General features: G+C 42.1%; 1 protein-coding gene across 2 annotated transcripts in view; it reads left to right on the top strand.

Moving 5' to 3' along the window:
- The first annotated feature begins 5087 nt into the window (after positions 1–5087).
- The window catches only part of Mylk4 (myosin light chain kinase family member 4), a 74456-nt gene continuing 54528 nt past the window's right edge, over positions 5088–25015 (top strand). Inside the window, exon 1 of one of the 2 annotated variants that reach the window (XM_032884963.1) lies at positions 5088–5351. In XM_032884963.1, coding sequence (XP_032740854.1) covers positions 5193–5351 — 159 coding nt within the window. In that variant the 5' untranslated portion in view covers positions 5088–5192. The remainder of the gene's footprint in view (positions 5352–25015) is intronic. The other variant, XM_032884962.1, reaches the window with a different exon arrangement.

The raw sequence follows: 25015 nt of genomic DNA, 5'->3' as shown, positions 1-25015 counted from the left end.
TTTGAATTTTGATGGAGTGTAATCTATCAATTTCTGCTTTTAGGATCATACTGTCTGGTGCTTTACAGAAGGTGAAACATGTAATTGTTAGGGAATGAGGCAGTTATGATAGCCATGACTATTGTTCCATTTTTGTGTACAGAAGCCTGTTGGTCTGTAGAAATTCAGAAAGCTGTGTATAAACAGAAATGATCAACACTTTCAGGCCTGTTCTGAATGCCCAGCAGAAGGTGAGCTGTCAATGATGCCTGCTTATGTGTCTCCTCCGATTGCAGTCTCTTCCTGAGGTAGTAGAAATGTTGCCTAAAATGTTAAGGAATTATATTCTTATTCTCGAGCAAATTGTGCATGTATACAGTGAAATACATCCAGTCCCATTTCCCTCCTTCCATGTCCTCATATTCCTCCAACATGTACCCCTCCCAACTTTGTTTCCTCCTAAAAAGAATGATTTTCCCTTCACTGGAACTATCAACTGCTAGAGAGGGTGAGGTGTATAGAACACTCTTCCAGATGGCTTGATCTTGTGCAGGTTTTGTGCAGGTGACCATGGGGTTCATAAGTGTAAAGCACATCACAGCCCTCCTTCGCATGCTCCAGCTCTTACACTGCCTCCTCTTCAGTGATGTTTCCTAAACATTTAGTGGGAGAGTAGAGGAAGGTGGTGGAGTGGATAAAGACATCCTATTTAACACTGAGCATTCGGTTTTACAATCAAGGATTTCTTAGCTCTGTGAAAGGCTGTTTTTCTTCTGAATATATTTTTTAGTAGTCACATAAATCCAAAAATGTCAGGAAAACACTGAGGAAGTGTTGCTGGGACTGCTCATACATACCTTATGTCTTAGAGTTTCACTGCTGTGAATAGACACCGTGACCAAGGCAAGTCTTATAAAGGACAACATTTAATTGAGGCTGGCTTACAGGTTCAGAGGTTCAGTCCATTATCATTAAGGTGGGAGCATGGCAGCATCCAGGCAGGCATGGTACAGGAGGAGCTAAGAGTTCTACATCTTTATCCAAAGGAAGCCAGGAACAGACTGGGCATCCTCAGACAGCTAGGAGAAGGGTCTCCAAGCCCGCCCCCACAGTGACACACTTCCTTCAACAGGGCCACACCTTCTAATAGTGCCACTCCTTGGGCCAAACATATGCAAACCATCACACTTTACTTTTAATTCTTCTAGGCATAATGAGCATCTTTAAGCATTTCAGAGTTTGTAGTGGACTTTAGGTCCTGAGGCTAGGTAAAGGGATATGGGCATGCACATAACACTTAGACACTTAAACGTTGTGGTCAAGTATTGTACCAGAAAGCTTGTGTTTCAAATCATCAAGCTTGAACAGCTTGACTTAGCAGAACTGTGTCATTGTTGTCAAAGTCTATAAGACAGACAGCTAGGATCCCCAGGTACAATCAAAATTATTTTCTCTACTGACTATGTAACAAATACTTACCAAGTATATATTATATATGGGAAGATCCATACGTAGATGGCTGCATATCCAACCTACACCCTTTCCATAGATCTCCATTTCTATGACAACAGGAGGCTGTTTCTATGGCCTCCCACAGCCATCTCATATCACATCACCTTTGCCCTTTAGGTATGCAGAAAGAGTCTGTAAATCAAGCCGTCTGTGGTCTTCCCTTTATACCCTCTACCTAATCCATCACAAATCTTGTTGGCTCCAAGTGATGTGTGGAAGCATGTATGGGATTCTAGAACCAAAGGAGTGGGGGGATGAAGAAAATTAACTGTTGGGTTTTGTTAGTAGTAGTACATCTGCTAGCCATGGATCTCTAATGCTTGTGGCTAAGAGCCAAGGAGATAAGAATCATGACGCCATTTTTTATGGTCTGACTAGGGGTATGGCCACATACATCTTGTTTATTCTGAGAATTATTTGTCTTTGTCAGCACAAATGCACAGTTTAATTATGCCTATAAAAGTTGGTAGCCTGAAGTCAGTTCAGCCTTTTGAGAATGCTTTGTGGAATAATGTATCTTTTTCCTGAAGAACCAAGTTCTGGAATCCTAGAAAAATAGCAACAGTTCTGCTTTTCAAATAAGATTCTGCTAGATCCTTCAAATATTACTTAAAATGGAGAACACCCATTTTTTTGTCTTGACTGCAGAACATTGATCTAAATACACACACACACACACACACACACACAGACCTGTGGCAACAGGACACAGAGGGCTTCCTAAAGGCTGAACAAGAGGTGACAATTGTCTGGGTTGTGAATAATTACAGAGCAGTTTTTTTTTTTTTTTTTTTTTGGTTTTTTTTTTTGGAGCGGGGGACCGAACCCAGGGCCTTGCACTTCCTAGGCAAGCGTACAGAGCAGTTTTTAATGTCAGTTTTAGTTTGTTGGCAATGGAAATTTCATATCAAGTATATACATCTAGGAATCGTAGACCTAAGAAGGTGGTAATTTCCATGATAATTTGGGAAGAGTCACGGTGTTACTCATAAGAATCTGTGAGAAATCCACCTCTAGTTTCTTTGCCTATCTGGATATATGTGTCTTTGACCTTCCCCCCTGAGCTAGGGAGAGCTGGAGACCTTTCAAATACTATTATATCTGAGTAAGTTAAATGGTACTCAATAAATGCATTCAGAAGCCCTATACTGCATTCGATCGCTTCGTAGTCACCAAAACAAGTGCTCATGGGACTCTGGGCTCCCATTCCTTTCGTCCTGGCAGCTGCAAATCATGTCTGAGAGGAGTACGCGACCACCAAATCCAGCTCAGTAATTACAAGGGGCTGAGAGGGGAAGAAGGTAAAGGTGATATTTCATCCAGTGTTCTCAGTTCATCCTCTCCTTACCTGACCTTTGAAATGGAGCCATCAGCTTCGAAAGGCCTGGCATCTAAAATTAATATTCTTTCCCATCTGACTAAGGAAACAACAGCTGAGCAACATGAGATCAAGGAGCACATTAGTTTAAACAGGGGCTCGATGCGGCATTTGAGAGGGAAGATACTTCCTCTGGTGGTAGACACTTGTCTTTCCAGATGACTTCTGCCCGCTGACAGTGAAGTCTCTTACCGGAGAGTTCTGCAGTCCGGTTGAATTCTGCAGATTCCTATTATCTGCTGGAAAGAATCCTCTACTTGCAAAGTGGTTCAGACTCCAGGATGTCCTCCTACAGATGGTAATCGCTTCTATTTATTGTGATAACTGATCCAGTTGCATTTTTCTATTGGTGTTGCTTTAATTAACAAGTCGTTCCAAACTGCAGGCAGAGCTCAATGCTGGGTATTTCTTTCTTGAAGGATTATGTGCTAAACTTAAACCTGTTTTAATATGTCTAATTTTGTGGCTTCCTGGTCTACTTTTGGTATTGCCTGCAATTCAACATTATATATTAGCCACAGTTCATCATTAAACAGACACACATCTGTCTTCTTATTTTAAGAATCCCCCCCCCCCAGAGAATGTTAAAAAATACTAATAATGGTCTATAATGAATCTGTAGAGTTCTGGTTGATGTTATTTGCATGTTTTAAAATGTAAATTCTTTAGGTAATAGATACGAATTTGTAGAGCATTGAATTTAAAATACTTTATAACTCTAGTAGGTTACTTTACTCTATGAATGGTAAAAATGAAGTTTCATTGGCAGAATTAGAAATGATTCTTACTAGAGAAAAATGAAGTAAGCTTCAGAGAATTTCCAGCAGGGGGCCTCGGGGGCTAGCCACTGGAAAGCACAAATTCAAATCTTGCCTTAATCTTTGTCTCCTTGTATACAGCCAAGTACTACATAAATACATAGATGCATTTGTGTGTCTAGAATTAAGTGTTACTTTGTAGCATGTATATTACCTAGTTTGTAAGGAGAGTGTTTCAGATCTCTCAGCATGGGAAGCTGCACTCAGTGTGCAACTGTTAGCAAAGAGGCAATGAAAGGTGTTTGCTACATTCTTCCTCTGAAATGAATTTCTTTTGAAAAATCAACACCAAATGTCTTAAGATGTAGGCAAGAGGAGTTGGGGTGTGGCTCAGAGGTAGAGGTGTTTGCCCAATTTGTGTGGGTTATTGGATTTAATCTCCAGCACTGAATAACTTAAAGAGGAGGATACAGGCAGAACATCCCTGTGGTGAAGACACTGCCCAAGAAGGAGGCATGATTTCCTAAGGAAGAGGAGAATTCCCTCTTTTGGGACAAACCTTTCTTTCCTGCAGGACTATGAGGAGAAAGCCATGCCATTGCAATAAAAAAAAAAAAAAAAAAAAAAAAAAAAAAACCCAACCCTCACACTGTGTTTCAACCGGTCACTTAGCACGGTGACAGAGTTTTGAATTTGCCCTTTATCTCCTGCAGCTTGGCTAAATTTAGTCTAAGAAAAAAACATGACAATGAATAGATACCTAGAAAACAAAAGCAAAAACACATGTTCGCTGAGCAGGGCAGCATAGTGGTCTTTTATTGAGAGCGTGAAGGTACTGAAGCTTGGACTTCTCAAGTGAAAGGGAGGGAGATATCTCAGGAAGATCAAAGAAGGAATGCACAAGCAGTGTGGGTACAAATGAGATCTTTCAGCTGGCAGCCACCTGTGGTTATCTCTGTTCGGGACAGGTGAGGCCCACTGCCTCTTCTTCCTGGGGTGAATGAATCTTTCCTGGATTCTAGGAAAGGGACATATACCAGACAGAAATACCTCTGTCTTCATCTCTTAGTTCTTAATGTAGATGATATAAATTTCCTTTTACAAAAGGATCTTCCCAGTCGTTCCTATGTGTAAAAGGTCTGTGGTTGTTTGGAATAATCAACTTGAGATATATTGCATAAACAACACTGAAGTTGAATTTCTTACTTTCTCTCAGTGTATGTTTTGTTTAATGCAGTGAAGGATATACACGGCCACCTGGTATTGTACTTCTTACTATTTGATTTTGTGGGAAAATGTTTTTAAAAAATTATTTTATTCCCTTTAAAGTTCCAGCAGTGGAAAAAGTCCCAATGTGAATATCTGGGTTACTCCTGATTTGGGAAGTGGATGGAGAATAAGTGACCTGAAGTGGTTTTTTTGTTTATTTGTTTGTTTGTTCATTTCTTTATAGTCAAGAGAAGGGAGTGCTGAAAAGTCACGATTGTGTCCTGATTTATAAATCTGAGACGGAGGGAGATGGAAGCCCCACTCCTGACAGCAGTCTGATCAGGCTCACCACCAGTATGCTGAAGGTAAAAAGACTGGAGGAAATTAGCTCGTGCCACAGCAGCAACCCACTGGAGAAGGTGGCCTTTTTTCAGTGCATGGAAGAAGTGGAGAAGGTGAAATGCTTTCTGGAGGAAAATTCAAGTGATCTGGATCTGCAGTCTGGAGACAATGAGGTAATCAGGTTCTACCTTATCTTGTGGATGGTGCTGTTTGTGTGACCCCTTTCAAGGTCAGCGTTGTCACTTGTGTGTAGGAGCAAGGAAGCTTGCAAACAGATAGATTTCCATTCCACTTCTCTGAGGAATGTGGGTAAGCGTACATTAAGTTGGGTTGATAGTTCAGAAGCCTTTGAGCATGCGTTTTACCTGCAGTGCTGAGGAGTTTTGAAATGGGTTCCCAGGACCTAGGAGGGTAGCTAAGTCGTAGAAGCTGTGCATAACATGCTGGAGACCCTAGGTTCCATATCATAGCCCCTCTCAACCAAACATACATGAATACATAGATCCATATCTATGGAATATGCTATGGAAAACATGCTTTATAGAAGGATCATTTAAAATACATTTTGGGACTGAAAACTCAGAAAAGCACCAATTTGGGCACAACTGCACAGCTTCTAATTTCTTGAAAATCCTGAGCTCTGTAAAGAGTAGAGCTACTGACAACAGAGACCAGAGAAAGGACAGCATTCCTTGCTGATGTCACGATGGTAGAGGCCATTGTGCAAAGCAAGTGTCTGAGATGCATCAGATTCAAACATGGAGCTGCTAATCTGATCAATGAGATGACAGGTGCTATGAAAGTAGGTTGAATGAATGTTATGTCTAAAGCATGGTAAGAGTGTGTGTGTATGACGGTGTCAGAGAAGTGTTAGTGTCAGCAGTGGTAGGGAAAGCAGTCTAGCCTGCTATCACAATACTGCAGATACCACTACGCCAGGCACCTCCACTCAAGTAAAGGCATATCCATGACTATACTGTAGAATAGAATTTCAGGATGAGTCAACAGTAAAATGAAGTTGGTGAGCTTATTAAATAGAGGGAAAAATGCTAATGCATGCATGGACATTGATGCACTCTGTGTGTGTGTGTGCGAGCGTGCTTGCTTGTGCATGCACACACATGTTTGTGTCACGTAGGAAAAACAGTACACATTTGAGACCTGGGTATCTAGGTGTCTGTACCGTGTACTCATATCTGATTCTGTGAATAGTTACACTGTTCAGAAGATGTGCGCCTGAGAGATGGCTAAGTAGGGAGAGATACTGTACACAATGCACATAAGTGTGCTGGTCTGACTTAGAATCCAGGAACCTGCATAAAGGTGGAAGGAAGAACCGAGTCCACAGAACTGTCTTCCGGCCCCACGCTGTGGTGGCGTATGCGCCATACCCCATCTCTCTCACACACATAATACGTAGAAAAAAAAATAAAAGATTAATTTACAACAGGTGTAAGGATTAAAGAAAAATTTGAAAATTAAGTAAGAATTATAGGGGTTAGAGAGATGGCTGGTGGCTAAGAGCATGCACTGACTTGAAGGGACTTGGGTTTGATCGTCATCCCCCATAAGAAGGTTACTCACTACAGCCTGTGACTCCAGCTCCAGAGGACCAGATGCCTCTGGCCTCTATGGGAACAGCAGTCCAGCAAACACACTGTCTACCTCAGACACACACACACACACACACACACAAATAAGATGGTTTAGTTACTTTTCTTTTCTTAAATTATTTCCTTTTACACATGAAATTGTGAGGTTATTTCACAATGCATATTGTATAGATTTGGGGTGGGAGAAATACTAATGTGGTAAAATCCTTAGTCCTAAACCCCTGAGTCCAAGCCATTTGCCTGCCACAGATAGGGGGAGCTACCAAAGTGCATACAAGCATCCAGCTTCTTAGAGACAGAAGAAATTGTCATAGGCAAAATGTTTGGGAGATGTGAAAGATCCCCTCATAGGGGCCACTAATAACACAAACAAGTAAACAGAATTTATTTTCTCCTCATGAATTTCTCTAGGAAACAGAAAACCTCTCATCCTTTGTCACTTTGCTAGACAGAAATCAACGAACGGTTTATATGGATTTAATTACTTATCAAATCCACTTGTTCTCATAAATCTGTGGTATAATTTTCTTTCGAGGCAGGGTCTTGGGTAGCTCAGGCAGACCTTGAACTCCTTGTGTGCTTAGGACGGCCTTGAATTTCTGACCCTCCTGCCTCTACCTTCTAAGAACTAAGATTACAGCTCTATGCCCCCGTGCCAAGCTTAAGTGATAAAAAAGTTAAAAAGTGATAAAAAGCTAAGTTTTAAAATTGTGAGTTTTTGGTGCGTTGGATTATAAGCTTTCTTCAGAAGAATTGTTTTTTATGATTACCAACTGTTCTAGAAAGTTCAAAACCTAAATTGGAAGTTACTGCTTCGGCATTTGGGGGAAAGAGTCTATAGAGACCCTAAAAGAAGTAAACAAATGTTTTGGAGCAGGTCCCTTTCGGCTTCATGCTACGGTTGAGTCCATCAAAGGTAGACACCGATGACAAGGAGCACCATATGTCCTGCTCAGTTTTTTATTTATAAGTGGAGGGAGACCCAGAGCTGTCACCATGAGTACCTCTGTCCTTCTCTGGCCATGCAAGGATGGACAGGTACAGCTGTCAGAGGCTGGGGGAGCTCTCCCTGTGGGGACTAAAGCCCAACCTGTGGGTGCAGCTCAGCCAGCAGGCCCAGCAGTGGACAGGTAGAGAGGCCACCTCAGCAGCTTGGGTGAGTGTACACAGCTGGTTACCACGGCTGTCTCCATCTTCTGCGGGGCCACAGTAGATCTCTTCTTGTGCCACTCTTTCTCCCAGGACCATTTAAAAGGCCTGTCAGCTTTCTCACCCTCTTTTCTTCCCCCTCCCATTCTCTTTCTGAGAAGATTAGGGCTGCTAATGGCAGAAACATTTGCTGGCTGCACTGAACGGCAGTTTTCACTGGATTTCAGACTCTCTGGGGACACAGCTTTGTTCTGGAAGCTCAGAGAACTGTTTCCAAAAGCAACTTTATCTGCTTTCAGTCCCAAGAGCAGAAAAACTGTATATAAATTTAACAACCTGTATTTGTTAAAATAGCCCAGTGAAGCTCGGGTTCTTTTTTTACCTTTCCTGCTCTTAACCAGGATTTTCTGTTTCATTTATTTTCCTTTCACCGGGTTTATTTTAAACTACCTTTCTCTTCCTCCGGTTTCTGCATGAATTGTTAAATACTGCATAGTCTACTTCTTTGGACTCAAAACATTTAATTTATTTTATGATTTTTAACTTTGCATCTTTAAGTCGTCTTTATTTTCCATTTAACTCTCTAATGCCCCTTGCTCTTCTGTTACAATGCTGCTGGATTTCAAAAGGTTTGTGACTTAAAGCTTCTGTCTGCCCCTTCTTTTCCATCCCATATCTTAAAACTAAAGACTCTGAGGATAGCAGAGGCTTCTCCCCAAGTAAGGAGCTGGGGATAGATTGGAAGTTATAGTCATCTGCCCCAAGAATAAGGCCACAGCTCCACTTCCCTTGTCCCAGATATTTTCCTCTCCTTCCTTTATATCACACATATGAGCTCTGTAACTCTAATTCTTCAGCTCAGTCTTAACCTCAAGAAAACATTAAATCTGTGCGATCATCAATACCCTATACCCATCACTTCCAGGTCATCTCCAACCGGACTTCCCACCAGCACAACTGTCTTACCTGCAAGATTTTATACAAGTCAAGCTCCCCCCACACCTCCGCAACTCCCAGCCGCCCCCCTGAAATGCTCAGTACAAAGCCTAGATTTTGCATTCACTCTGAGGCTAGGCCCTTGCCCCAGCCCTCCCATGAGGACACCTACAACATGATCAAAAGATCATGCACATATGGAAATTAAATAAATGGTTGAATAAAGTATATTCCACAGATAACCATGTGCCACTATATACTAGATCTGAACTTATTCAAAGTATATTATTGGAATCAGGTGGAATTTAACAAGCAGTGATCTGAATTATGAGCTTAGTAACCAGCATGTATATACTGTGATCTTGTAGATGAAAAATAGTCCTCACAACTACAATTATAGCTACTCTGATATGATCAAATGTAGAGCTTTAATTAAATGATTATATCCATACTTTTTGTTCTGGGGACCCAAACCAAATTTTCAAGGATATGCTATACCCCCCAACCCATAGTTCTACATTTTATAGTCAAGACAATTTATGCTCACTTCCCTTGGTTTTCTCCACCTTTCTGTGCAACCCTAATTTCCTGTCATTTACCCTGACAGCTTGGTCCCAGGTGCAAAAACTAAGGGACATTAGAATTTGGATGGTTCATTTACAAGAATCTATCTCTGAGAGCCACTCCTCCAGGGCTGATTAAAGGTGGATCACTTGGGAATCTACACTAATTGTGATTTGAGCGGAAAAGCCTTCCTCAGTTAGAAGATTTCAGGGCTGGTTATGTACTTCAGTGAGTGGGATGCTTGCTTGGCATGCATGAGGCCTGAGCTTGAGCAGTAGCACCACATAACCTGGGCATGATCACCTACTCCGTGTTTGAAATCCTAGCACTTAGGAGGTAGAGGCAGATGGATCAGAAGTTGAAGATCATTCTGAGGCCAGCCTGGGATGCATGGGACCTTGTCCCAAAAACAAAAGACAAAAAGAAGGGAAAAGAAAAAAAACCCTCAAAATACAATACCACTACTATCAACAAAACCAGGTTCAGTTCTTCCATAGCCCCATTTAGATGGTCCAAATAGACCATCTCTCATAGACCCTGGGATGTTTAAATACCTCTCACAGATATTCAAAGACTGAACTAAACAAAAATATTTCTTAGCTGAATAGGCAAAAGACTAAAGAAGGTTGGTTGGGTAGAGCATGGGTGTCCTGAGTTGGCTGTTTTAATAGCAGGTGGCATTTTCTGACAGCTGCGATGAAATGGTACCACCAGCCATGTTCATAATGACTATTCTTAGATCCCAAAACAACATAGTTAAAGATGGAGGCTTTTCATTTTTGAAGTTACATTCTTTCACCCTCCCCTGTTTTTTTTTTTTTTTGCTCTTTGCCCCACAATGGCAAGGGAAAGTTTCCTAGGTGTCATTGGCCCAGCAGAGGCAACTGATGCCAGTTACAATGAAGCTACTAGTCCTTGACCAGGGGACGAACACACGTGTGTCAGTGTAAATTATGACTGGCGATTTTCCTCTGTCCTTGCACCTGTCTCTGATCTGTCACAAAAAGTCATCATGTGTTTCCTTTTAAAGAAACAGAGTATTAGTTGATCGTGTAACCGGAGACACCCAGCGTAGGACTGCACAAAGAATCCCATTGCGGTTCACAATGCCCACTCCTCAGAGCAGGGCAGGGAGCACAGGGAGCTTCGAAAGTGGCTGTGCTAGACCAGGGCAGGGAAGGTGCCTACAAAGCCAGGGACTTCACTGCTGCTCGCAGAGTATGGAGTCCTCACTTCGAAGAAAAGACCTCTGGATTGTGGGTAGCGTGTGCCTTCTGTCGTCTTCGGTCTTCTGGCGCCTGTTCCGGTCAGTGGCAGCGTGGGGAGGCCTCAAGCAGGCCCCTGCACTTGAGAATGCACAGGTAGTGAAATCCTCTTGAACGAGGACAGATTCATTTTGCAATTCTCTTTGAACATTTCCAGCCCGGGAGTGGTGCTTGCCAAAGGCAGTTGATCTATGCCTTGCTGGATCTTTGCCCGGGACTACGGTCTTAGGAGGACTGGGATAATAATAGTGACATGTGGCAACGTCATCATTTCTAGCAATTGTACCAACTTTCGGGGAATCTTGAAGCAGCTGTGTCTGGAATTAACTTCATTAAGTTGGTGATCTGTTTTAGGTATGAGAACTAAAAATAATGTTGATGTCACTTCATTCTTTTTTTTTTCTTTATATATGTCTTAGTTATGAAAGAAAAAAGTGTAAGATTCACCCTGCTTGTAGGAAATCTCCTGTAGGCACAGCCCTGAGGGGTGCTGAGTATTGGGGACGTCACCTTCCGTGCTTTGGGCTGCCGCTGATGTGACTTTCCACAAGCTCTTCCTAGGATGGACTTCTGTGGGCAACGTGCAATTCTGGAAGAGAAATTGTTCTCAGTATAAGGAGCTTAGTACTCTCTGAGAGGAGGTGGTCATTCCCAGATAAACAGTTCTCCCTATTGATTACCTTATCAATTACCATGTGCTAAGACAGTTTAGCAATCGCTGCAGAAGACCATGTGGATCAGCACATCTATTGGAAAGGCAGGCTTGCAACAGTGTTTCTCCGCACCTTTTCTTTCTCTGCCATCCTCTTCCAGCATCCCCTCCCCCACTCATCTCTTCCATGAATTTGTATTTCAATTCCTTAAAAAAAATAGGTTTTTTTTTTTTCTGAAGGACTAGAGCTCAGTTGGTGAAGTGCTTGTGTTGCAGGAATGAAGGCATGACCCTCAGAACCCACGTAAAAATGTCAGGCGTAGTGACCTATCTTGTAACCTCAATGCTGGATCCCAGTGCATAGTGGCCAGCCAACCTAGCCTAATTAGTGAACTCGAGTGAGATCCTGTTTCAAAAAGAGGTAGGTAGTGTTCCTGAGGACATCTAACCCCCGTTTCCCCCTCCCCGTGTCCCCTCTCCGTGTCCCCTCCCCTCTCCCTCCCCCTGCTACCACAAAAGTGCTTGTGTGCACACAGTTCGAGGCATCAAACCCAGGACCTTGAAGTTTCTAATTATGTGCTGCTGAGCCACATCACAGACCTTCCCATAAACTTTATTTCTACAGATACTGCTATCAGTAAATAGTATTTATACCCGAATGCATTGTATACATGCACACCCTTTATGCGTACAAAGGTTTTCTTCACCTTTTCTCCACACAGAACCAATGCCCCGCTGGAGTGCTATTGCTCCACTGGCAATATATTATTTACAGTTTAAAAGTTATTTCCTGAGAGCGTGGTTTCAGAGAATATTCTAGCAGTGTGCATACAGACATTGCTTGTGTCTTATCCTAGGGAGAAACTGCAAGTTCTGTGTCTTGGTGGTGTTCAGAAGACACAACTCTGTGCTTCCCCAATGCCTGAGCCTTCACTTCTATGATTATGAAATGAATCAAAAGAACAGATGAATCTTGAGATGGTAGTAGAAGGAGAAAAACAGCAGAGGGGAAAACCCTGAGGCATATGCAAACCTGCCTTTAGGATAGTACTGACTTCATGGTTGTCTGCTCTGGGGCTCTTCAGGCCTAGTGACTGGTGCCCAAGCATTAATCACATCTGGCTGCTTAATATATCTTTTGTGGGGAATATCAGGAGGGCTACATTTCTTCTGTGAGAAACACCATAAGGGCCTGCAGCTTCTGTGTGGAAAAGAATGGCGTTCACTGTAGCTCTGAGATGGGGGCCACTGGTATTTCTACCTCTGGTATCTGCCTTTAGAAGTCACACACATATTTTCTCAAAGGTCTCTTGTAGCTTTTTCCCTATAAAGAAAAGCTCATTAATGTCAGATTTACAACATAGCTCTTACCCGTTTTCATCATTAATGGTTGTTTATAATGTTGACAACTGATTACCTTAGAAATTTGCCCAAGCACAACAGTTTGTGGATTCTTTTTCACAGAAGTGTCAGAAAATCCATTTGTCTCCAGTCAAGGAGTAAAGGCTTTGCAATGCACTATGTGTAGATTCTGTCTCCTGTAAAGTTCTATGTGCTCTTGAATGCGGATACAGATGAGAAACTTTACAATGTACATTGCTCCAGTGTCTCTGAATAATCAAAATTTTGATAATTTATATAATTTCTATTAGTTCTTTAATATGAAGAAAATATATTTATTTCACCTATCTCTATCAAAACTGAGCTACATAGTTAAATATATAATTGTTGATGGTTATGTCTACATTTCTTGGTAAGAGAATGCCTAACACATGTGTTAATGAAATTTCTAAATATAATTTACCAGACTGTGTTCCTCCATTTCCCAAAACCATTATGGTCATAAAAATGTGCATTTATCTATTAGCATTACCCAGACTTCCATTTTTCAGCGACATCTTCATGACGTTTGCTATACAATTGACCCTCTATATCCCTGAATTGCACATCTGTGGATTCAGCCAACCATGGAGAAAACATTATGTCTGTACTGAGCATCTGCAGCCATTTTTCCTTGTAATTATTCCCTAAATAATAGAGAACAACAGCTCTCAGCATATACTGCTTTATAAGTAAGTCAGAGATGATTTAAAGCTCAGGAGAGGAGGTGCCCCATCATATATAAACCTTGTGACAGTTTAGGTAAAAGATTTCTAAAAACTGTGGAAGGGGTTCCAGAAACAGATCTCCCAAGCATACATCCCAGTGGTGGTCCTTTCATGTTACTTTTATTCTTATTAATATTCTAATGCCAATCTATTTAAAGCATTTTTAGCAAAAGCAAAAATAGAACAAAATCACAATTTTGACATGCTAAGTACAGATTTTTCAAATGCACAGCAATGCATACGCAACATAAATTTTATTTTATTTTATTCTATTTTTTTGGTTCTTTTTTTCGGAGCTGGGGACCGAACCCAGGGCCTTGCGCTTCCTAGGCAAGCGCTCTACCACTGAGCTAAATCCCCAACCCCACAACATAAATTTTAAAATGAGTTGTTAGTATGTGACCTCAGAGAACCTGATCCCCCCCCCTACACACACACACACACACACACACACACACACACACACACAACCACACACAACCAGGTGTTCCCTGATCAGCCTCCAGCACCTGCAACAGTAACTGTTTCCAGGTCTTAGCCCAGTGGCATTTGACCCTTTTCCCTAAGTCCTTCTATTTCCTGTCTATTGTGGGGCAGCAATCATAAAGTCCAAGGAAACCAAGGCAAGCAGGCAACTGCAGAGTCTTCTTCCTATGGAAAAGAGAAAATTGAAAATAAGTGACATTTATTATATAGAACATTCATCTTTTATGTGACCAAGACTGTATGTCTAGTGTCTCCAAACTGCCACTCCTGAATTCCTACCGGAAAGCAGAACCTGAAGCCAGAGCTTGTGTTTGGATCCTTAATTTGGGAACTGGCTCCTAGGAATAGGCATGGAAGCTTGAAGTGTGAGATTGTAAAAGAAGGAAGCCCAGCGTGATGCTAGGTAAGCTGGCCACTGTGGACGGGAGGATCATAGTTGGACCCCTGTGGTAGGACTGAAGTCCACCAGGCTCTGTCTCTAATGCTGTTTAACATGCCCTGGGGCATGTTCAGTAGCCTCTGTGTAAGCGTGGATTCACCAGGTATTCACTCAGAAATGCCAGATGCAGAAGCTCTGAGGGGTCCAGGAAGAGTCCCCATATAGTTGCTTCAGCAACAGCTGGAGCAGAGGTAGGCCAGACTGTGGAGAGGACACATCAAGAGGTCTTGCCAATCAGATAGTGGTTTTGGGGAGAGGGGTGTTCTTTTCTTTTCTCAGTTTGGGATTGGTTTTTAAGGTTGTTACCAGCTGTGGTTTCACCAGTTTCCAGCTTGTAGCTTACTTTTGGTATCACTGGCTTATGCCAGGAAGCTTTTGCACACTTTAAGATGAAAGTCCTGAGGGGACAAGCACTGGTGTCACAATAAGCCTTTCTTGGGGACTGTGATTGAGTGCACGGGAGACAGCGCAGGCATGGCTTGGGGTCTCAGACTGCTCCTTGAGGCTTGAGGAACAATGCTTACATATACATGTAGCATAGTGGGCCATACTAGGTCTAACTCCATTACCCAGGAGGTACAGGCAAGCAGATGTCTGAGTTGGAGGTCATACCGAGATACACTGTCTCAAAGTAAAGAGTTGATACAAAAAACAGCCTGGCCTTACCAGATACGTTCTCAGTGGTGCACAGGATCCCAGGATGCCTGCACACCTTGTCAGTTCTTTCTGTCCACATATGGTTTTTCACTTGACACAGACTTAATGCTCATGAACCTTGGTGTCTTTCTGCAGGAGGCTCACAAAAATAGTGGTAGAGGTGCTTACTATTGCTCCTTACCCCTGTATGTGGGGGAGAGAGCTTTCTGAACCTGGCCATGGGTGGAAACCACTTTCTGAAAGCAGTCAGTGTTTAGCAGGAATCTTTGGTGGGCCCTCCTGCTCCATCTCAGAGGCACCCACTAGTATTTCTTCAGATGGCTGGTTGGTTTTAACTGTCAGTATGCCACAACCTAGACTCAACAGAGAAGAGAATCTTAAAGAGGGATTATCTAGATCATGTTGGCTTTTGGGCATGTCTTTGAGGGATTATTTTGACTGGTTATTGAAGGACTGTACCCTAGACTATGTTAGATTGAATAACGCTAGCCAAGGAGAAGCAGCGCCAAGCACACACATATTTTCTTGTTTGTTCTTAACAGCAGAGGTGATGTGCTAGCTGCTTGGGTTCTTGCCTTGGCTTCCCCCAGATGAGAGATGTGACCTGGAATTGTAAACAGAGTAATCCCCTTCCTCCGCTGTGTTAATATATTTACCACAGCAGAAATGAAGGATGCCTGACCACAGTCCACAGACAGGACTCTTGTGCTTGTTCTCAAAACCAGCACTGAGCATGGTCTTGAGAATAGTTTCCAGCCCCAATTCCTCACTCTTCAACCCTACGGGAGTTCTGTACATTCTTTGACTAGCAGTGTGTGTGTCATAGTGGGCACTGTTTAGATAAAGTTAAGTGGCATGTATATGTGGAAAGGCTTTGTAAAATGTGGAGCTCTGTAACTGTTATCAGTTTTAGCTCCTGTTGCTTTCTTCTGCATCTGAGCCTCAGGCCCTATGTCACCTTACACACAGAGATGACCATGAGCATGGATAGCTTCTGTCTGTGTACCGTCCCCTAGTGTTTATTTTAACAATTCTTTCGACCTCATCTAATGCTTTTCAGGGAGGGGAAAGCACTTGATTTATGAGTTCATTTTATGGAATGAAGATGATATATGCTTTTTAAAATGCCTTTATAAATCTTTAGTATCAGTCCATGGCTCATGGCTTCACCCAGCGGGAGGCTCTGCTGCTTATGGATTATGGTGGTGCTTTTTGTTAATATCTTCTGTGTTGTTGGGCATGTTAGCTGTAAGTCAACTTGGGGTACAGCCTACAATACACAAGACTCTAGGTTTGCTTTCTGACAGACAGAATACATACACACACACACACACACAGAGAGAGAGAGAGAGAGAGAGAGAGAGAGAGAGAGAGAGAGAGAGAGAGAGAGAAAGGGCCTTGGAGGCCAGCTTATCCAAATCTTTGAAAGGAGGACTCAAACCCAAGATCAGTAAAGCAGATTTATCCAAGATTCCTGACAAGGGAGGGACTATCTTTTCTGAACATCAGGAATTTCTTCCAACTCATCTTCTGTGCTGCCAGAGCCGGCTTTTTTATTCATAGTTCTTGTCTCTATTAGGGTTGTTCTCCCACTGGCTACTTCCTACATTGAATCTACAGATCAAGATCTGGCTTGGTTCCTTGAGTCCTGCAGGCTCTTGTCCTGCTGGTTAAAGCACCCGTCAGGCCCTAGGGCTTACACCTGGGCCCATGTTTTCTAGCTCTGCACTGATTGTCACTGGTGCTTAATTTCCAGGGGCTCAGCCCTGCACCCAGAAATTCTCTGAACGTCTCAGCATGAGAGCTGGAAGCCTGCACAGCAGGGGGTGAGTCCAGAGACTCCGCAGCAACAGGTGTGAGGTTAATGATCTTGTCAGTGGCTCAGGCATCAGGAAATTCTATAAAAAGAGAAATAACTAGGCTAGAAGCCAGTAGTGTGTGAGCTCACATTCCAACATGTCTAACTGTTAGCTTCCAGTATTTGTATTCTCCACATGAGCAAGCTAGATCTCTTCCCACATTTTCTACATAGTCTAATGCTTATATTAATGAAAGTAAGACAAAGGTCAGGCATAAAAATGAGATATTAGCACAAAATTTTCATTCAAAATATCTCTAACTCACCCATACCAGAATCTAAGTATTCATTTAAATCATTGCATAGAGATTTTATATCAATTAAAAAAAAACAACTATCACTAAGCTAGAAAGGTACTGTGTTGGCTATGCTCAGATGCCAATAACAGCTGTCAAACAACGAAGGGAAAACACATGAAACCCACTGACAACAGCCATTTCATTTGCTATGGTCACTGGTAGTCTCCAAAAAAGGCAGAACCTGGCAAAAGAAAAAAAAAAAAAAAAAAAAAAAAAAAGACTATTCCTTTAGGCGTCAAACAGAGTTAGAGTCTGTGACGTCTCTTTTCCTTTTAGTAAAGAGTTTGGTTAGGGAACCCATTCAGATGACCCGGCAGGCCTTAGTTATTGAGAAATGTAAGACCTGAAGGTGTTAGGTCTCACTCTTCATAGAATGAGCATATAACACTTATACATTATCCGTCCCTAGGGAGGGGGTGCAGTCCATAGTGTCTCACATGTTGTGCACATGTGCTACACCCCACTTCAATTTTTATGTGCTTAGAACTGTGTTTGCTGATTACCTATGCCTTTGACCTGGTTGTATTCCTTTATTTACACAGTTATTTTAAAGACAGATACATAAATAATCCCCACCACATGTCAGAACTTGTTCTAAGTACTTTATAAATGGGATGGAGCTCAGGGTCTTTGGCTAGCACTGTAAGGCCTTGGGCCTAGTCTCCAGCAGTGCAACAACAAAACTCTGTGACAACCTCAGGAGGCAGACCCATCCCTGACAGAGCATTAACATTTATGCTGCATGTTCCAGTCCCTGTGTTAAGTACTTCCCACACCATGTGTGTGTGTGTGTGTGTGTGTGTGTGTGTGTGTGTGTGTGTGTGTATTTTCACAGTTGCCCCATGAAGCTCTTTGACTACAGAAAAGTAAGCTAAGGCTTACTGGAACTAAGAATTTCACCACAGTGATATAACTGCATGAACATTATGAAATTTTTTTCTGAATAGATTCATTTGTCTAACACTTAAAGCCCTTATGAAGACTTAATTGCCAGAATTTTTGTTAGAGTTTTTTTTTAATTGTTTCTTAGAGAAGTTTTGGATCCATAGCAAAACCAAGAGAAAGTTACAGAGCTCTGCGCACACTTGCATCTCCCACAATACAGACTGCCTAGGCGACCCATGCTTTTGTTTTAACTAGTCTTTTTGTTTTAACAAGCCTACACGGAGACTCTGTAGTTTATAGTGAGGCTCACTCCTGGTGTACATTCTGCGGGTTTGAAATTTCATGTTTATACCATTATAGTAATTTAAATTTAAAAAGCCACAGAAACATTAAATATTTATAGACAAACAGATTTTTCTAAGGGCAATTTGTTTTATCCTCACATGATCTGGAGTCGTTTTCCCAATTTAATGACTGTTTGAATTGTTTGCTTTTCAAGCTCACATAAAAAGATTGGGTAGGTTTTGAATGTCTACTTTGCCGACCTGTAAACTCAGGCTCTTGTCAGCAAATGCAAACTAACATCGCCCTCCAGTGGAAAGAAGCTGAAAAAGCGACTGTGGGCGGAAGGTGACCTCTCAGGCTTTTTTTTTTTTTTCCTGGTGCGGAGAATGGAACCCAGGACCTTTTGTGGGCTTGGCCAGTGCTCTACCACCACTGTTCAAACTAACGCCAGCACTTATACTCAGTTCTGCATTAGACAAGATGCACTATCCAAGATCTGATTGATTTAAGCATACGAAGGTTAGACAAAACCCTGTGCTCTTTATACCCCACTGTTCTGTCAATAGCTCCTATGAATTCAGTACTTTGTTCATCCCGTAGAAGTCTTGACTAGCATATGCAACTGGCATTTCACCATAGCTAGCTTTATGAAGGCAGATAGTCCCCAAACACACTGCTTCTCTTCTTATAGCACAACTCGTCTATTGTGTTTTACTTCACCGTGGTTGTGGTGTGAGACACTTTCCCCTGCAATACACATTGACATATGTGTGACTACAGATCAGAATTTCATTTGGCCTCTTGCTCCCTCTGTGGCACTGAGCATGTGCAGTAGACCCTTTCTATGTCCTTCGTCACATGAAGTTAATGATATTGATATGATAAGAAGACAATATACTTTGCTGGTGTGTAGACTGGATATAGGACATCACACAAGCCCCGTTCTCCACTTAGCTCTGCCCTCAGCACAGCCTTCGCTATCAGGAGCCTGAGCCATTCCCTAATTGTGTGCACCTTCTCTGGGTTCCCAATTGCTTTCCTGCTCAGAGCCCCACATTTACATTCCTGGAAGATATTACTCCTTTCCTGTCTTTTCGTGTCTCATTGGTTTCAGTGGGTGGAGGAATCCACGTGTCTGAGGCACCTGGGCTGCCCTTTAGACATCTTGATACTGTGCTGCCATGCTGGACTCCTTCTCATTCCCACCATTGCGTCCTCTCAGACATTGTTACAGCATGTGATTTCTTGAAATATGTCTTACATTTCTTTTCATACCTACTGGAATGACAGCAACATGAGCTGGCTTGCGTCGCTATCGTGTAAGGACATATGTAGAAGACTTGGCATCAGATACCATGGTGACGCGGAAAGGATTCCCAGCTGGAATGAGCTGTAGAGCCAAGATCATATGCAATATGTGAATATTCAAATACTGTATAATGGGATCCTGCTATCTGATGTGCATAAGAATCAAGCAACATGGGCTTCACAGACAGGAGGCAAGGCCCATTGGTTTACTAGGTACATACTACTAAATAAATATCCTTAGGAGACAAGGAGTGCACATCCAGGTCAAACCTGGCATAGATTGTTTCTAAAAATCATCAGCTCTGAAATTATAACAATTACCATCATCTGCCTAACAAAAGGAGTAAAAGAGATTCTTTTGATGTCTAGAATCCTGTCTCAATTACAGGGCCATTCCCGGCTTACACAGAGAAAGCTCTATTCTTTACTTTATGCTCTCTCTTTTTCCTAGAGAACCATCATGAGTCCCAAACTCAGGGGTCCAGCTACTGACATGGCGTTGTATTCTAATGAGATTTGTTGGGAATAAATGGAAGGCTGGCAAGTCAAGAGGCACAGCTCTTAATCCGGTCAATAAAGTATCAAATCTCTGCCTTCCCTCATGTTCTGTGAAGCCTGTTCTATCTGGTTCTCACAAGTCAAATGATAGAGTCCCACTGCACAGCGTTTACTTCACACTTTCGATTGTATAAAGGCACATTCTCGTTATTAAATTATTTAATTGTCTGACATTTTACTCATGCTGAGTCACATTACAGTCTATAAAGAGTTACAGCTGAACTCCATTAAAATTTATTTCTAATTATTCTACTTCAATATTGTTTCCCAACTCACAATTAACAGCCTGGGGCTCTACGATTGATGTGTGTGGGGGGTTCATTTCTTGATCCCAGTATTGTTTCTACTCAAATTCATATCTCGGGTGTCCACCCAATAGCTGTGTGCCATTACTCATTCCATTTTTCTTTGTCTCAGTTCTTGTATCATCACATAGCTATAATGATGTCAGATTATTTGGGGGAAGGATGATCTGCCTGTAAGCAGGTGGCTTGGTGTCTGGCACAGACAGTCAACCTCCACATTGACTCCTGGTCCTGCTTTTGGTTATCCTCCATACTTTTGATCATTTCCTTTCCTTGAGACTGCTTTTGTAATCTTTCAAGACCAGATTCAAATCTCTCCACAGATGGTTCTAATCTGATCTTTCATATACAATGTTCAAGTACCCTATGCTGGTTGTGGCTGCTTTATGTGTCTTTCATGATCATTACTGTTTTGCAGGCAAACTCTTCCATGTCCAGAAAGCTAGAGCTTTCTCTCCAGGAGGATTATTTTGTTTATCTATGTTGTATCATATCCTTCAATGAGATAAACCCATTTACTTTTGTGTACTGTTTATCTATAGCTGTTTGGTATAATTTCTTTAGTTTTAGAAGGGACGGTAATTAATATACTTATTCAACTATTTAGACGAAGTCATGAATACAGTCAGGATGTTTGAATAATTTGGGTTTGCCTACTTTATTTTCCCAAGATCTTCAAAGGGAATACACTGGAGTGAATTTTAATCCTTTCTCTGCAGATAGGATCAATCTTGCAAGGTCAGTGTGGTCTGACACACCATGAGTGTCTTCATTCAATATCAGCAAAAAAGAAGGGCATTCATTGTGCCGGATGCCATCTTGTCTCCTCGGGAAAAGAGGGCAGTCTGATTCTTCTTGGTCAAAATTGTTAACTTTTATTCTACAGTGGCACTAAATCACTGGAAATTGTTTTAACAATGGCAATAAGGCATTGGCTAGGTTCTGGTGTCCCTTTTAGACTCAACCTAGAAAGAATAAGCCAATTTGAATAGCTTGCTTTATAGGTTCTACTTTGTCAGATATTATTTTACAGCGATACAGAAATGACCATTCGCCATATAGTGGAATCTCATCCCTCAAACAGCAGCCCATGCCTGCCAGGCAGCATTGGTGTGACCAAGGGACTCGTTCTAGATATATGCTCTCAGGCCCACTCCATGTACTGCTACCTGGGTGAATGCTAACGTTCAAAAAGCGCTAGAACATTAATCACCTCCTGCAATTGAAAAATTAAAGAATATTTATTTTTCTCCATGAAAGTTGCTGAAATGTGACACTAGTACAGTTGTGCATATTTGTTTAGTTTGGTAATAAATGCATGTGTATGTATATACATATATTATATGTATGTTTATCACAGTGTGTGTGTGTGTGTGTGTGTGTGTGTGTGTGTGTGTGTGTGTGTGTGTATTCGCAAGGCTCTCTCAGGCTACTCCTTGAGAACTAGGCAATATCCTTTCCTGACCATTTTAAGAGCATATTTTCCTTGATAAAATAAATATGTCTATTAATAGTTGTTTCCATCAGATTTCCCAGGCAGACAAAACACAGAATTTGTCTCTTAGCCAGTCAGATAAGCTGGGGTGAGGGGACATGAAAATGGCAGCACACCCTGCCTTCACTGGAAGGGTCACATTCATCCCCAGGGAGGTGGTCTGGACATCTAGTTCTTTATCCATTTGAAAGGAGGCCGCTGCGTGACAGGACACCAACAGAATGTGCATCATGGAAATTCCTTGGTCTGTCCTTGTCAGCAAGGCAGCAGGTGGTTTAATTGAAGGCCACGTGTACGCTGAGTTAAAAAACAGGCTGTGAGATTCTCTGTTGTCACCAAGTTCCTCTTGCCAGGAGCTTGCTGGCAGGGCCTATAAACATTAGTGCCCATGGCAGGGAGCCACTGGATCTCCCTGCACTCTGTCCATGATGATGTTAGGTTCATAGTTCCCAGGGTCACAAGGAAAGGTCAGTAGGGTCTGGAGCTTACAACCCCTCTGAGTCCTGCAACTTATGTCAGATGAGCAACCTTGACTTCTATGCATTTTGAGATACTCTGACATTTGTTATGGGATGAGAGCCACTGGAAATAAACATCCCTTGAGATAAAGATACAGACTCCTAGGCCCACAAGAATCCTTTAGCAGTAAGTACTAAAGTGGGCTTGGGAGTCTGTCTTTAATAACACCAAGGTCCTGATGAGAAGCAAGGATAGCATTCTTCCTGGGAAGCAACTAGATCACTATCCAGATCTCTCTCTCTCTCTCTCTCTCTCTCTCTCTCTCTCTCTCTCTCTCTTTCCCTTTTTGCTTGTGTCTGGTGACTAAAAAGATGCCATGCTACCTCTGGGAATTTTTCTAGGCTATAAAAATATTAAATTTCACAACACTGACCTCTTTCTGGGATGATTATCCATTAATCTCACCTCTTATAGTTAGGTTAGCCTTGTGGTTCCTTAGGATCTTTGCATAGTGACATGGAGGACAGGAAGCTCTTAGATAGCTTTGTTTGGAGTAAATGCTATATAGGCCTATAGGCTGACCAACTACTGAATTTCTTCCTTCTGTTGCTTGCTTGGTTTCTGTGGTCATGGTTTATGGGGACTATAACACAGGAAACTTGTGGTAACTGTAGTTGTTGTGCACATTTTCCCATTACCAGTGTAACATCTCCTTTTTCTGATTTGGTGCTGGGCGTGGGACCCTACATTGCAGCCCATGTCTTCTACCTTTGTGTGAGTTACATCAACATTGGACTAAAAAAATGGTCATGGGATTAAAGATTCTCATTGCCCACTCAGTGAGAAAGCTTTTTTTTTTTTTTTTTTTTTTTTTTAAATAGAAGGCTTGCTTCTTTTAAGGTTTGGTGTAAAGGAATTAACAGATAGCCGAAGTAGCAAAAATGATATGTGCAGATAAGACCAATAGGTTAAAAATAATTCTAAGAAGAATATAGGTTAGAGTAGGCTTGAACGAAGACTAGAGAATCCCTTTGCTCTGTGTGAAAGCAGGTAGAAGCCATTGTCCTGAATAAAGCAGTATATCTTTCTGACATCTACTTGAGAACTGACTAGAATTCAACTCCACAGCATTAGCTTAAGTCACATCTGAAAATAGATTGAGAGGGCAGACAGGGACAGAGGTTATGGAAGGCTTCATGTCTGGCAGGAAGAGCCAAGCATGGATGGAGAGCAGCCCAAACTTTATGCAACATGGGTCACTCCCAGGAGATCTGAGGCACCAGCCTAGTCGCTTTGGCCTCTCTTGCAAAACACTCTAGATTTTCAGTCTTAGCATTAGAAAGCTGCCATCTCCTAAGGTGTTGATCCAACACTTTCCTGGGCCCATCAGCTTTGCTGGCCTCAAGTCTCACTTAGCACATATAGCATAGCCTCATTTCAGAGCAGACCGATGGATTCTGTGAAGATCAGGGTCTTGGGCAGACCCCATGTATGTATGTGGTGCCCATCTTGCAACTCCTATAAGCTGAAACATGAAGACTTGTTCTACTCAGCTCAAGCTGACTCAAAGACTTCAAATGCTTCCTCTGCACCCAGATAGCCACAACAATCTGCAGAGGAGGCCAAAAGAAAAGTTGTGTGCCTCCTATGTCTAGCTGTGGAACCTATGCACACTTCTCCAGCTTTCGGTGTAGATACCAAAGCACAGGTTAATGCTTTTGTTCTCATCTAGAGGTCTGTGGAAGATAAACAGAAACTGTGCACAGAATGGTTATCCCTGTGTCCTGTATAAAGTTGGCACTTGGCAAATAGGTAAAATAACTATTAATGCTTTTGATAATGTTGTCCCAGAAAGTTATTTTGTGGTGGGTGAAATGACCAATTACATAAGTCAGGAGGAAAACAAAACTGAGTACATCTGAGATTGGGTTTTGGATCTGAAACCCTCTGGGTGTGTCCTGTAATCCTCCAAGTCTGCCCTGTACCCCTCCAGATGTTTCCTTTAATCTTCCAGGTGTGTCCCACAGGTGCAGTATAGGCTGGAGCAGGTTGACTTCTGGGACAGCTAGGAGCATAGTTTTTGTGTTCACTTCTGTTTCTGTAGAGAAATGCTTTCACTGCCCACCAGCCTTATTGCCTTTGGCTTAACCACGTAACAGCATTGTGACTACCTGGTTTTTAATGATTTACCTTGTTGCTGCTACTTCATTTTCTTTACCAATATCCTCAGAATACCAACTTCAGAGTCAATCCTTCAGGACCTTTTGGAATAAAAAATACATGAAGCATATATTTTGGTTGGAATACCCCCTCCCCAAAAGTTGATGTGTTGGCTAGGCATGGTGGTACATGCTTTTAATCCCAGTACTCAGAAGGCAGAGACAGGTGGGTTTCTGTCACACACACACACACACACACACACACACACACACACACACAGAGAGAGAGAGAGAGAGAGAGAGAGAGAGAGAGAAGCTGACTCTGACAAGAGGTGGTAGGCCTGTAGAAGGTGGAGG

Source organism: Rattus rattus, chromosome 14 (genome assembly GCF_011064425.1).
Source record: "Rattus rattus isolate New Zealand chromosome 14, Rrattus_CSIRO_v1, whole genome shotgun sequence".
Lineage (NCBI taxonomy): Eukaryota > Metazoa > Chordata > Mammalia > Rodentia > Muridae > Rattus > Rattus rattus.
Note: the sequence above shows the minus strand (reverse complement) of the source record. Positions and strands in the feature narration are given on the sequence as shown.